At 32.7% G+C, this 15,348-nt stretch overlaps 2 protein-coding genes and 1 long non-coding RNA gene across 7 annotated transcripts in view; 2 read left to right on the top strand and 1 right to left on the bottom strand.

Moving 5' to 3' along the window:
- Positions 1–15,348, top strand: part of LOC125839614 (wound-induced proteinase inhibitor 1-like) — a 126,432-nt gene that overhangs the window by 53,662 nt on the left and 57,422 nt on the right. The window lies entirely within an intron of this gene.
- LOC125839619 (uncharacterized) overlaps positions 1–15,348 on the bottom strand; it is a 30,134-nt gene that overhangs the window by 6,054 nt on the left and 8,732 nt on the right. The window lies entirely within an intron of this gene.
- LOC125839606 (proteinase inhibitor I-B-like) overlaps positions 5,606–15,348 on the top strand; it is a 164,599-nt gene continuing 154,856 nt past the window's right edge. Inside the window, exons 1-4 of one of the 5 annotated variants that reach the window (XM_049518600.1) lie at positions 5,606–5,678; positions 5,871–5,966; positions 6,043–6,133; positions 12,314–12,529. In XM_049518600.1, the coding sequence (XP_049374557.1) occupies positions 5,618–5,678; positions 5,871–5,966; positions 6,043–6,133; positions 12,314–12,419 (354 nt within the window). In that variant the 5' untranslated portion in view covers positions 5,606–5,617 and the 3' untranslated portion in view covers positions 12,420–12,529. Of the gene's footprint in view, positions 5,679–5,870; positions 5,967–6,042; positions 6,134–11,549; positions 11,655–11,986; positions 12,083–12,222; positions 12,530–15,348 lie in introns of those variants that run through there. The other 4 variants (XM_049518599.1, XM_049518597.1, XM_049518601.1 and 1 more) reach the window with 4 other exon arrangements.

The following is a 15,348-nucleotide window of genomic DNA, read 5'->3' as shown; positions in this document are numbered from 1 at the left end:
GAAGATCAGAAGGGAATACATCGAGAAACTCCTGAACCACGGGAACAGAATCTATGGAAGGTGGTTCAACACTGGTGTCCCGAATAAAAGCTAAGTAAGACAAACACCCTCTCTCCACCAATCTCTGAGCACAAATAAAAGAAATGACCTTGCTAGGATAAGAGCCATTAGCACCCTTCCACTCAACCCTCGGAACACCAGGCATTGCTAAAGTCACAGTCTTAGCATTACAATCAAAGACAGCATGATAAGGAGAAAAACCAATTCATACCAAGATAACATCAAAGTCTACCTCCCCAGAATGATTAAATCTACCCAAGTGTCATACCCCGCTAGAGAACAAGACAAGATCGATACACTCGATCCACCACTAAGGGTTCACCCACGGGTGTAGAAACACGAATAGGTACAGTCATGCTATCACATATCATATCAAATTCAGCAGCAAAATAGGTGGACACATAAGAGAATGTAGACCCTGGATCAAACAATACAGACGCAGATCGATGGCATACTGGGATGATACCTGTAATAACAGCATCAGAAGTCTCCGCTTCGGGTCTCCCCGGAAAAGCATAACAGTGGCCCCCTCGGCCACCTCCAGCCTGGGTGGTAACTCTACCCCCACTCTGCTGAGCTGCAGAACCACTACTAGAAGCTCTACCGCCTCTACCTGACTGAACTCTGCCTCGGCCTCTACCCGGTGGTACTGGTGGTCTAGCCTGAAATGAAGAATTAGGTTGGGACCCTCCACGACCCCTCTGGAAGTACACTGTCGCATCAGGTGATTGGGATCTCCACAAGAAAAGCAAAATCTCTGTCCCGGGAACTGTTGTGCAGACCCTGAAAACCCACTATAATTGCCTCGCCCCATAGGTCGCTGCTGTGAACCGTGACCCACGCTATAAGAACCCCGAGATATCTGACCACCCTCGGATGTCGGCATAGATGCATGAACGGGTCCTCGCTGCTGAAAGGAACCACTCCCTCTGTGTGATCCCCTGCCTCCAGATGAGGCACCATGAAACTGACCTGCTGTACGGACTCTCTTAGGGTCCCCAAACTCTTCTCTCTCCATCAATTCCGCCTCTTTAGTGGCACTCACAATGGATTGGAAGGAAGCCCCTCTCTAGATGCTCTAAACACAGCCGATCTGATAGAGAAAGTCAACCCCCTCACGAATCTACGGATCCTCTCTGTCTCGTCTGGAATAATGGCCAAAGCATGCCTAGACAACTGGCAAAAACGGGCCTCATACTCTGTAACTGATAAGCTGTCCTGTCTCAGATTCTCAAACCTCAAACGACTCTCCTCTCTCACGCTCCAAGGGATAAAACGGTTATGAAAGGCACTGGAAAACCTCTCCCAAGTCACTGGAGGAGATCCAACTGGCAAAGCCCCCGAATAAGTTCTCCACCACTCTCTCGCTGGCCCACGAAGCTGGAGTGTAGCATATCGAACCCCATGTGACTCAGCTAATCCAACAACCTCTAGTAACTCTCGGCATGTAGTCAGAAACTCATGAGCATCCTCACTCTTCCCACCCTGAAACTGAGGTGGGTCCATCTTTCGAAATTTCTCATACCTACGCTGCTCATCCTCTGTCAGAACAACCAATGGTTCACCTTGACCCCCAATTGCTGGTGCAAGATCAATCTCAACCATGGATCCTTTGGTGGCTGCCCCACCGCATCATGCATAACTGGAGCTTCCTGCTGCTCTTGGGTCTGAGCCCCCTCTCTAGTCTGAGAGTCTTGTGGTGTAGCGGTCGCACCACCACCCTGAGTAAAGCTCTCAAGCACACTTAATACCCTCAATAATGTATCCTGAAGCAAAGGTGTGACTGCAGGCTCTGGAGGAACCTGGTCCTCTCTGTCATCAATCTGGGGCTCAGGAGAGGCCTCTCTAGTACGACCTCTAACTGGTGCTGCTCCACGGCCACGACCTCTGCCTAGTTTCGTTCCACGAGCACGACCTCTAGCTCGGGCTCTACCCCTACCCCTAGCTGGGGCCTCAACAACTGCCTCAGGAAGTGCCTCCCCTCTACCACCAGTAACAGTCGCTCTAGTCCTCGTCATCTGTCAAAAGAGTATACAATAGCTCAGTACTAAAGAAGGTAACCACGCACGATGAGACAGAATGAACAAAAATGAAGTTTCCTAATAGTCTTTATAGCCTCTCAGAGATAAGTACAGACGTCTCTGTACCGATCCTTGAGACTCTACGTAGACTCGGCTTGTATGCACGTGAGACCTATGAACCTGGGGCTCTGATACCATTTTGTCACGACCCAAAAATGGATGTGATGGCACTCGTCGTATCCCACCAAGACAAGTCAGCCTAAAACCCAATCATTTCGATAAAGTGCGGAAATAAAGCAAAGTTCAATAGCAATTACTATTACGAAAACAAGTCAACTTAATTCAATCCCCAAAACCCTGGTTGTCACGTGCACAAGCCTCTAATGTAAATACTAGAATTGAAAGAAAATACGCAAGTCTCAAATGACGTTGTTTTTCAAGTAAAAACAAAATCATAAACAGGAGTAAGAAGGTTCGCTGAGATGACAAACAACTACCTCTCAGATCTCCACAGAAAACCTCGGAAACGAAGAGAATTGAAGGTATCACGAAGATCCGGGCTCGTAACCTACAAAAGATTGTAGAAGCAAGGGGTGAGTACCAAACCACACGGTACTCAACAAGCAAACCTCTAAACACAAGCTAAGAGTACAGAATACGGGTACTCCTTACACCCCATCCTAACCTCCATAACTACAACCTGCATAAAACCAACCCAACCTAACAATTTACAATTTACAAAGCATACAACTCAACAATAGCACTCTAACAGGTCATATATTCTCAATAACACCTCAATATTCGTCAATAACCAATTTCACAGAAAGGCACTCACAAGATCAACAACACACAAGATCAAGTTCATTAATAATAAAAATGTGCAATGCAATGAAATGCAATGTCAATTATAGTGATGCATGTCTGACCTAATGATACACACCCGCTGTCTCTCAGTCCGGGACCCATGGGGACATATCTGTCCATGCATCCATCGCGGCGCGCGATACGTCCCTCGAAATATAATATCCGTCGCGGCGCGCGACACGTCCCTCGAAATATAGTATCCATCGCGGCGCGCGATACGTCCCTCGAAATGGTACATCCTCCTTAATTTCTTATTCTTTCTCAATGCACATAACACTTGTCACAACCATGTCTCAGAATAATGCAAATGACATGTTCACACAAATAATGAGGAGATGACCATTTTCATAACATTGCACAAATCACAAGTTCAACGATGATTCAACAAGTCTTTCAAACAATTCTCAACACATTACACAAACAATTGATCACATTACTCCCAAACATATACCACAAGGAAATACACGAATTCCATACGCTTAACAAGGGTTTAGAAATCCACTTGCCTCAATCGATCAAGAATTCACTCCAAGACTTGAGCCTTCCCTTTTCGTTGAACTTCCAACTCAAAGCAATCTATTCAAATATATAATCACAATAAGATTTCAAAACTAATCAACACCCATATTACTATCGATTTAGCCTAGACCCGAAAACTCACTCAAATCTATAATCAAGTTCTTAAGTTTCAAGCCTAGGATTATGTCTCAATTTTCCAATATCAACTCTAATAGGTTTCGTATGATACATCTAATAACTGATTTCATACTCAATATATCAAAGCTTGAATCATAATGTGATAACAATAAGAAAGATCTTAAATCGAAGTTCAATACATGATCGGTGACCTTTAACAACGAATACTTACTTTTCAAATGATAACACAGAACCAGTATTGTTCAAATCTCCCAAGAAATATGTAGAGCACTAACTAATTCCTTCAAAACATTATTTTCCAATGATTACCTCACCACTACTCATCATTAACCCTCCAAATATACATCACCAACTTGTCCCCACTTAATTTGAACGAAACTTGAACTTACCATTTTCTAAAAATTTAATATTTCTAACACTATAATATTGGTAAGGTTGTGAACAAGGTAAATCACAGTATATAAATTTTACCTGATTCTTTTGAAGCGTAGTACTCACTTTATTGGAAAACTCTAAACTTTGCAGAAGACATATGTATACATATATTTTCCCTTCCAATTATTTCCAACAACCCAATGTAATGATTATTTTATCCACATAGTATATCATTAATGTTTCATGATAAAACTTCATTAAAATTTGTGCACAATGCAACAGATATATTCCACTTACCATTCTTTTTCTTTTCCTTTTTTTTTAATCTCATCTATGTCTATAAAGAATCCATTGAATACAAATTACAATAAGTTATTCACTTCCAACAATCACATATACATAAACAAAGCTTGAAGTTTGATTGGAATTACCCGTATTCGTCAGTTTCTTGTTGAAGCCGCAAAAGTGAGTCTCCCTCTAGGGTTAGATTTTTATATTTTATTCTATAAAGAATTATTAATTATGTATTAAAAGTGAAAAACAATTCACTAACTTAATTTAATTATATGGAACAAATGGTATAGGGTCTTAAATATATGATCACTTTAGCCCATTAACTATCACTTAAGTTAATTATCCACAATTCCCCCTCAACTAATTAACTAAAGTCAACAAATAGTTCAAAATTCCTAAAAATGATTTTCTGGGTCATTACATATATACTCTTACCGTTAATTTTTCGGATTGTGAATATCCTTAAAACTAACTAATGTACATGTGGCTTCATCTCAATAATTTCCCCACTTTTTACTAGATAAAAATTACTTCCTTTGTCCCAATTTATGTGACTTACTTTCCTTTTTAGTCAGTCTAAAAAAGAATGACACATTTATATATTAAGTAACAATTTAGCTTTAAAATGTCTATTTTACCCTTAATGAAATGATTTACAGCCACACAAATTTCTATCATTCATTTTGGACCACAAGTTTTAAAAGTCTTCCTTCCTTTCTTAAACTCTGTGCCGAGTCAAACTACCTCACATAAAATGGGACGGAGGGAGTAGTAATTTCTAATTTTTTTCATTAAATCTGTTGAGAACATACCAATCTAAAATAAAAACCTATATATCTACAAATAATGATACACAATTGAGAAGAATACAAAATCTAGCTGGCCTTGTGATTAAATTGAATTATGTGTAGCTAGGCTTGGCATTAGTGTGTCCCCCGCATATTAGGTGTAAATTCAATTTTCACTGTGTCCCTTCTTATTCCGTGTGTAAATTTTCACCGTCTCCCTTTATAGAGACCATATCGTCTCTAGTTTTGCTAGTAAATCTTCTTAAATTTCATTTTTTATTGTCTTTTTCCTTGTCATAATAGCTAATGCAGTGTATATCCATGTCATTTTCTGAATTTTCCGCACTTTTTACAAGAAAAAAATTACCTTTTAATTGTTTTAGTTAAATCTTATGAGTATATCCGATCAATTATTGATGACTAAGTTACTCGATACCTTCCGTAACTTTTATTATAAAATTGACCCGACGCCTTACTAACTCCCTATAAATATCCATGTGTAACCAATGAGTCTTACACATCACACAATTATTTGAAAGAAAAATAAATAAAAGCAAAATGGAGGGAAAGAGTATGCTCAAGTTATCTCATGTGCTTGCTTTCTTGCTTCTTGCATCACGCATGTAATTAGCCCCTTAATTCTCTATTTAGTCCGACTAATTCAAATTTATACTCATTACTAAGGCTTATTTAACCGGCAAGCCTCCCTAATAAGATTTTGAACCGTCTTAGTAAAACTACTAACTCTGTCAATGCTCGTGCATATGTATATATTATCTCTCAAATATGTAATTATTAATTTTAATTACAGTTTTTCAATCACTGATGGCAAGAGATTTGATCAGTGATGGCATAGAAGTACTGCAATTTCCAGTGGAAAATGATGGGGAATTTGTATTATGCCCAGGTAATTAATTTAATTTCACAGATGGTTACATAATTATGTCATTATATTTATAATTATATATTTGTAATTATTTTAGGTAAGCAATCATGGCCTGAACTTGTTGGGAAGCCAGCAGAATATGCAAAACAAATAATTCAGAAGGAAAATCCCATAGTTCATGATGTTAGGCATCTATTTTCTGGTATGCCTAAGCCACTTAGTTATATTTGTGGCAGAGTTTTTCTGGCTGTTAACTTTAAACTCATTGTTCGAGTTACTCCCAGTATGGGTTAGTATAACATTATGTTATGAAAATTAAATAAAGTGGAGATATTAAATATAATGTCTTCATGTACTCTACTTATTTCAACATAAATAAAACTAATGTTCCTTATTTGTATTGTAATGTAATTGTCTACCCTTATTATTTTCTTTTATGTTGTAGTCTTTTCCAATTTTGATTTTCTTTTGTTATGGATTGACGAATCGTTAAAGCTTAAATAAATGAGATGATCATATAATTAAACGTGATATATTATAGTGGTTAGATGTCATATTACTCATCCGCGAAATACTAAAAAAAAGTTATGACAAAGCGTGTTGAAAATATAATTATTAAGTAAATAATCATATCGATCTCATCTTTAATATTTAAATGAGTTTTGGGGATGGAAAAATTCTTGATAGGGAGTGCTAACACTCGAATGGGGCCTTATCTAGCACAAATCTAAATTAATCGAGCTTCAATGCATATATCAAACACCAAGTGAAAAAAAATAAAAAAAATGATATCAATAGGCAAATGTCCTAAGTTCAATCTCAGTGTCACATCATAATCACTCAAGTTCTCGTATAAAATGAGCACAAAATTAAACATAATTTAGTTACTGACAATAATTATATTGCTTCAATTACTGCAATTTTAGATAAAACCATACTTCAATTACATTCACATTCACATATTTGACCGGGTCTCATATTCTCACTTACCCTACTGATTTAATAGTGGAGGTATTCAACCACTTAAACAAGCCGTACTTGTCAAATAGACAATTTTTTGGTACTGGAAATCAATTCCTGTGGTTAGTTAATTAATGGATTATTGAAGTACTAATTACGCAGCCACATGTGAAAAAATAATTAGGGTTTCATGTATGTTCATTATAATGTATCCATGTACTCTTACTATATATAATGGAATAAATAAGTGTGGCTTAATTTAATGTACTCCTCTCCTTAATTAATTCCTTTTACATATTGTGTATTCCTTCTTATGTTTCAATTTATTTGTATGATTTTGATTTGACACAAAATTTAAGAAAATAAAAGAAAATAAATCAGCAAGTACTTACAAATCAGTATTTTGTAAGTACTTCTAATTTGTAGATGTATCAACGGATACAAGAGTGAGAAAATTCAGCTAGATATGCCCTCGACTGTATTTATCATTTAAAATACAACATGTATCTGTTGGGTTATGAAGGGTGATTAGGGCGCATGCGAAAGCCTACAATTGCATATCATATAGTTGATAAATCAGATAACAAAAACTTATACTAAAGATCAAAATATTATTATATCAAAACTAATATAAAGAAAAACATTGAAACTGTTGAGAAAATAAATCTCCCCATAAACTAAACTCTTTAATTGTCTACATTGCGGATACTATTGGTTTTGTGTTAAAAGAAACAAACCTATATTTATAGAGTCCTAAAACCTTTTCTTACTAGAAAAAGAGTCCTAAAAGGAGAGAATAAACCAAATATGAAAGAATATTATATTTTCCTTTCAAGAAAAGTAAAAACATTTATGGTAATGTTTTATCTTTTCTTTAAGGAAAAATAAATCTTAAATTATGGTAAGAAAATCAGGGAAAAACCCTAACAATATCAACAAATACAAAATTGTGTACAATATGCAAGATTGGTATTTTATGTCTGTTTCTGTATACAAACACGCAAAATTTTGTGATATATACATAAGGGTATTTTTGATTTTGTCAACAAGTAGTTTTAATTTGTAGATGTATCTATAAATACAAGTGTGAGAAAATTTAGCAAAATTTGTCGAATTTTTGAATAATAAATTTGCCAAATTTTGAATAATATAATGTCATCGATGTATTTTGAATGAGAAATACAAGTGTTGATAGTATTTCTCATTCAAAATACAATAAATATCAACAAATGTAGGAGTGTACTGCATCAAACATTTATCAATGAATATAAGGATAAGAAAATCAATGTCATGGATGTATTTATTATTCAAAAAATCTTCTAATGTATTTATTATTAAAACAGTTGAGAATACAATTCAAAAAACCCTTCTAATTGGTAGATGTATCAACGAATATTGATGGACAAATAAAAATAAAGAGAGAATTAAATAGTAGTTGATTTTTTTGTGTTTTTTCAAAAAGTAGAATAAAATTTCCAAAAGAAAATTGAGGGTCGTTAGCCAATAATTGCATATTTGGACCATTTGACTAATGATAGAGTTATCAGTCGAAAATTCGGGGACATGAGACTTCAGTTCAAGGGTAAATATGTGTCCAAAATTGAATGTCAAAGGCAATTATATAAAAAATTATGACGAAGGATAAATATAACATTTTTCTAAGAGTACATGAATAAATATGACCATTTTCCAAATCTAATTACTATATATTTTTTTTACCCAATTGGTGACCATTAAGTTTGAGGGTTCCTTTATTTTAGTCTTTGATTATATAAAATGTTTTTTACTCAAATTCCTCTGATTAATGTCTTATAAGAATACAAAAATAATAATAATTAATTCTCAATTACTTAATAAAATATCAGAGATATCTAAAGAGTAAATGCATGGCTGGTAGAAACTATTGGCATAATAATTAGGAGGAATATGTCAATATAAAAAATACTTACAATTATAACATATTTTTATATACTGACAAAATGACTCATAAATAAGAACATGTCATCAGGGGACCATAGCTTTTTTACTTTTTGGTTTCATTTTTTTTTTTTTTGTTTTTCTTTATGTTTCCTTCCATCCATCACTATAAAAATTCAGCTATGAGATTATTATTATTTTTTCATTAAATTAAATAGTTCAAGTAAATATTTCTTATGATAATCAATCATTAGATTAAAAAAATAAATATATATATATATATATAGGAAAGATGTTAGGTATATAACTTATAAGTAAGCAGTTCTTATCAATTAAAGACGTGTTTTAAAGTCGTGCGGGCATAAGCCAAAAGCGAATAACATCACTAGCGAGCTGAGTCGTTACGACCTTCATATATAAATATATATACTCATGTAGTCGTGTAAGACATCAAATACGCTCTCTGTTTCAAATGATATTTTAGCTATTCAAGATTCAAATTATACAAACTTCAATTTACACTTTAAAGAATATTTTTTTCATTATATTGACATGAGAAGAATTGCATTATATAATATTTTTTGAACATTGAAAAAAGGCCACAGGCCAAGAGTAGTAAACTACACAACGTGATTTTTACTTAAATAGCGTTTATTTTGGAGTGAAGAACTATACAATGTGATTTTTACTTAAATAGCGTTTATTTTGGAGTGAAGAAAATAATATAATTGAATCGCAATGAGTGAAAATCACAACATAAAGAGTACGTAAATGCATGGATGGTTGAAAGTAATAATAACTAGGAACAATATATCAATATTAAATACCTATAATTATAAATCACATTTTTTGTGTGTTCTATATACTAACAAGATGACTCATGAATAAAAACATTTTATAGGGGACCATAGTTTTTTTTTTTTTTAATATCCCTTTCTTTTTTCTTTTCTTTTTTGTTTCTTTTATTTGTGTTTTTCTATTGGTGAAGTGTATATTATTTGGATAAGATCTATTCTTAAAATATTGGATTCACATGAATTCAGAAAACAATCTCATTGTATATCTATTTAAGACTTTAAATCTTTGGGACCATAGATTTAATTAATCAGTGGTAGGTAGGGTTTGAATTGTAATTGTCAAATTAGTCCCGCCATTACACCCCAAAAAATAAAAATAAAACGTGACAATGTGTTATACTTTTTTTGGAACAAATAAGAAGGTTGAGGGACCGTAGTAAACAAAAATATCATTATAGGTGTGGAAAGATAAACATGTATTCATCTTTAATTAGAGGTTTCACTATTTAGTACCCCATTATCTTTTTATTTATTCCTAGGAAGACTTCGTCTACTATAAAATAGTGGTGGTCTTCATTTGTTTTACATATAAGAAAATATAGAGTGCATAAAGTTTGTTAAAAAAAAAAAAAAAGAGTTCTTATTAGTTGAAGGGAGGTGTTCTTTTTGTGGAGCTTTGGACTCAACTCTTGTCCAGAGTTGTTGAGTTATCTTTTGTGAATAGGTTGTTGTATCCTGGAGGGGACAAGTCAAGAAATACTATTGTTGGACCAGTGAAGAACATTTGCTGCAGTGGGTTTGAATTTCCTTAAAGAGAGCGAGATATCTGCGCCTCAGCCTGAAGATATTTATTTCTTCATTTTTATTTTCAATTGAAATCTTGTAATTCTGTTATTTTGTAATTTTTCACTAACAATTACTACTTCTCTATTTCTTTTTTTCTTCTTGTTATTTTGTCAGTATGTATTTGTTCATTCTGGTGAAGTGTATATATATTTAGATAAGGTCTATTCTTAAAATATTGAATTCACGTGAATTCAAAAATCAATAGCTTTGTATAAAAAAATAATTAATATCCCTTTCTTTTTTTTCTTTTGTTTTTCTTTTTTCAAGCTACTCTCCCGTTAATCTTTCCGTGAGTAAAATAACAACAGCCTAGGGACAAAAGTGCACCAACTTGATAAACAATGAGGATTATTAGTGTTGTATATAAAAAGAATTTGAATAATTTTGCTTATTATATTTTTAATGAAAAAATAATAAATATACCTCTGAACTATCACAAATAATATGTTAATACTCCCTGTTATATTTTAAGATTTGTATATACTTTTACCGTTAATTTTTCAGATTGTGTATATCCTTAAAACTAACTAATGTACATGTGGCTTCATCTCAATAATTTACCCGAGTTTTATTTCCTTTTACCCAAAATCAAATTCAATAGATTTATCATAAATTTTATAATTATTTTGAAACTAATTAAATATATATGTTTAAATTTAAATTTGAAATTCGAATACACTTGAATTCATGATCGTAAAATTTAAAATTATAACATTTAAATCTTAAATCCACCTCTATTTCGGACCAAATGATTCATCAATAAAAACATTTCGTAGCTAGGGACCATAGCATCTCTACTTTTGCTAGTAAATCTTTTTAAATTTCATTTTATATTGTTTTTTCCTTGTCATTGAGAAAGACTTTGAAAACATAAATAAAACGTGTCGTGTCATTTTCTGAAATTTCCCCACTTTTTTTTACTAGATAAAAATTACCTTTTAATTTTTTTAGTTAAATCTTTTGAAAATATACTATCAATTATTGATGGGCTGAGTTACTCAATACTTATCATAACATTTATTATTAAATTCACCAGACCCCTCACTAACTCCCTATAAATATCCATGTGTAACCAATGAGTCTTACACCATCACACAATTATTTGAAAGAAAATAAAATAAAAGCAAAATGGAGGGAAAGAGTATGCTCAAGTTATCTCATGTGCTTGCTTTCTTGCTTCTTGCATCACGTATGTAATTAGCCCTTAATTCTTTTTTGTGGTTTGATTAATTTAAATTTATACTGATTAGTAAGGCTTATTTAACCGGCAAGCTTCTCTAACAAGAATTTTTCTATTAAAGCTCGAATTCGAGACTACTAGTTAAGAATGGAGAAATCTTACTTATCATATGTATGTTGTTGTTGTATATAGATTTCGAAGCCCCTTCGACTAGTTCATTTGTTACTTCTTCATATTTTGAACCCTCTTAGTGAAACTACTGACTCCGCCAATGCTCGTGCATATATATTTTATTAGTATATATTATCTCTCAAATATGTAATTAATAATTTTAATTACAGTTTTTCAATCACTGATGGCAAGAGATTTGATCAGTGATGGCATAGAAGTACTGCAACTTCCAGTGGAAAATGATGGCGAATTTGTATTTTGCCCAGGTAATTAATTTCACAGATGGTTACATAATTATAATTTTTTTTCACTATTATCACATAATTATAATTTTTATATATACATAATATTTTCACCTTACTAAAACAGAAATCACATAATTATATATTTGTTGTAATTATTGTAGGTAAGCAATCATGGCCTGAACTTGTTGGAAAGTCAGCAGGATATGCAAAACAAGTAATTGAGAAGGAAAATTCCATAGTTCATGAAGTTAGGCTTCTATTTCCTGGTATGGTTAGGCCACTTAATTATGTTTGTGGCAGAGTTTTTCTGGTTGTTGACTTTAAACTCGTTGTTCAAGTTACTCCCAGTATGGGTTAGTAACATTATGTTATGAAAAAATAAATAAGTGGAGATATTAAATATAATGTCTTCATGTACTTCTACTATTTCAAGATAAATAAAACTAATGTTCCTTATTTTTATTGTAATTTAATTGTCTACCCTTATTATTTTCTTTTATGTTGTAGTCTTTTCCAATTTTGTTTTACTTTTCTTATGAATTGACGAATCGTTAAAGCTTATATAAATGAGATGATAATTAAACGTGATATATTATAGTGGGTAGATGACATATCACCCATCCGCAAAATACTAAAAAAAAAAAAGTTACGACGAAGCGTGTTGAATATATAATTATTAAGTAAATAATCATATCGACCTCATCTTTAATATTTAAATGAGTCTTGGATATGGAAAAATTCATGGTAGGAAGCGCTAAACCTCGAATGGGGCATTATTCAGCACAAATCTAAATTAATCGAGCTCCAATGCGAATATCAAACACCAAGTGAAAAATAAAAATAAAAATTGATATCAATAGGCAAATGTCCTAAGTTCAATCTCAGTGTCACATCATAATCACTTAAGTCCTCGTATAAAATGAGCACAAAATTAAACATAATTTAGTTACTGACAATAATTATATTGCTTCAATTACTGCAATTTTAGATAAAACCATACTTCAATTACATTCACATTCACATATTTGACCGGATCTCGTATTCTCACTTACCCTACTGGTTTAAAAGTGGAGGTATTCAACCACTTAAATAAACCATACTTGTCAAATAAACAATTTTTTGGTACTGAAATCAATACCAACAGGTTTCACAGTGTAAATTCGAAATCTGGGCAAAAATTACTGAATGCTCGAAATTCAGTTGATATTCTATAAAGCAGTATAATTTGGATATTAATTACCATGTATGACTACAGTTTTCAAAATTACGAATCATATATAGTTTATCTTACACTCTGTTTGGATCATTGTACACTGTATTGTAATTTATAAATTTAGTAAATTATCCTTAATTATTCTAGGGTAGGAGGTTTGACTAGAATTAAATAATATAAGGTAAAGGGTAAAATAGTATTTGAAATATTATGTAAAGATATAATTGGAAAATAAATTAAGTAACAATGAGAACACACCAAATCGGTTGTTCCATAAAATAGGGGTTTTCATTGTTACGTAACAACAAAATTTAATAATACAATACAATACATTTTAAGTAACAATCAAAACAAACATTGTAGGTATAGTAACGATACAATATAATACAATGGGTAACAATGATCCAAACAGAGTGTTAGTAATTGTACACATTGTATCACCAGGATGCATTCACATAGATGGTGTATACATAAATACAATCTGAATGCAATATTTTGTGGATACAAATAGAATAAGAGTCGAAAAATCGTCACATAAATTGAGATAAGAGAGTAAAAGAATTTTTGGTTGGCAAAGGAAACAAATTTATCAAGGTTACATTAGCTTAAATTTTCAACTCAAATTGATTTTTTTGTTATTAAAAGGGATTGAAAATTCTATCACTATCGACAGAGAAAGCTTCAAACTTTAAAGTGGTCCTGCAATCAAACCAACTTTAACGCAGTACACCATCAATTTGTTATTGTTGGAAAGCTTTTGATTTAATAACTTTATTCAGGGTTAAAAATATTCTTGAAATAGATTTTGATTTTGTTTCATGATTGAAAAATATTTTTCAAATTGATTTGTTGTTGTTGTTGAGAGGATTGATTTGTTGTTGTTGTTGAGAAGCTTGTTGCAGTTAGGACTGCGTATCGATCGGTTCAGTTCGATTTTGAAATTTATCGGTTTGGCTTATTGGTTATCGGTTTGTATAGATGTTAAACCGTTATAGAACCATTAAGATATTGGCTTATCGGTTATTGCTTTATCGTTTGTTGATCGTTATCGGTTCGGTTACCGGTTTAACCGTTAAGATTTGAACCAAAAAGGAAACATTGAAAATCACTTAGAAACCAAGAGTTTTACACTGTAGAATAACCAAGAGTTTGAAGAAATAAAAGTAGGAAACCAAAATCTAAGTTAAAGACTTTATATACAAAATGGTATAAATATAATTATTTAATTTACTATCGGGTTATCGGTTAACCATGTTAAGAAAAAAACCTCAAACCATTATGAATCGATAATCCGATAACAAAAAAAAAAAAAAAAAAAACCGTTATCAAAACCGCTAAACTAATAACCCATTACTGATAAACCAATAATTTTTTTCCGATTCAGATTATCGATTTCAGTTCGATTTTGAACAACCCTAGTTGCAGTATTGTCTGAAACTTTTGGGAGGATGCAATACAATAATGAAGAGATTTAAAAAAAAAAATTGGGTAAAAAAATAAAGAAAAATCAAGTAAAGTATTGAGATAAAGCCACATGTTCATCCATTAGTCTGAATGGAAAATACAACGCAAAAAATTGACGGTAAAATTATATACAAGCTTAAGATATAACAGAGGTATTTAAATGGAGTATCATTTATAATAGTGTCACACCCCAAAACCAGATGTGATGGCACGTGCCCAAACCCCACCGGACACGTCAGCCTAACACCCAAAAATCCGACGATACAGAATTTATAAAACAAGAATAAGATAGAAAGATAAGCGAAAGTCTTTAAATAAACTCAACATAACCCCAGAATTGGTTGTCACATGTACAAACCTCTAATACAAAATCTGAATAAAATATACAAGTCTCATAGTAAAGTTCTAGAATAGAACAGAACAGTAAATATAGATAACTTGAGGGCACGTCTGGAATGAACCGCTACCTCTCAAGTAAGTCTGGAAGCTCTAATCTGAAGATGAGTAATAAGCCGGATCTGATAGAGCTGTCAACCTACACAACTGTGTAGAAGCAAGGGTGAGTACCAAAAGCAACAGGTACTCGCAAGTAACACTAAACTAAGCTAAA

Source organism: Solanum verrucosum, unplaced genomic scaffold (genome assembly GCF_900185275.1).
Source record: "Solanum verrucosum unplaced genomic scaffold, falcon-dt-bn FXZP01000306.1, whole genome shotgun sequence".
Lineage (NCBI taxonomy): Eukaryota > Viridiplantae > Streptophyta > Magnoliopsida > Solanales > Solanaceae > Solanum > Solanum verrucosum.
This window is presented reverse-complemented; position numbering and strand designations above follow the sequence as displayed.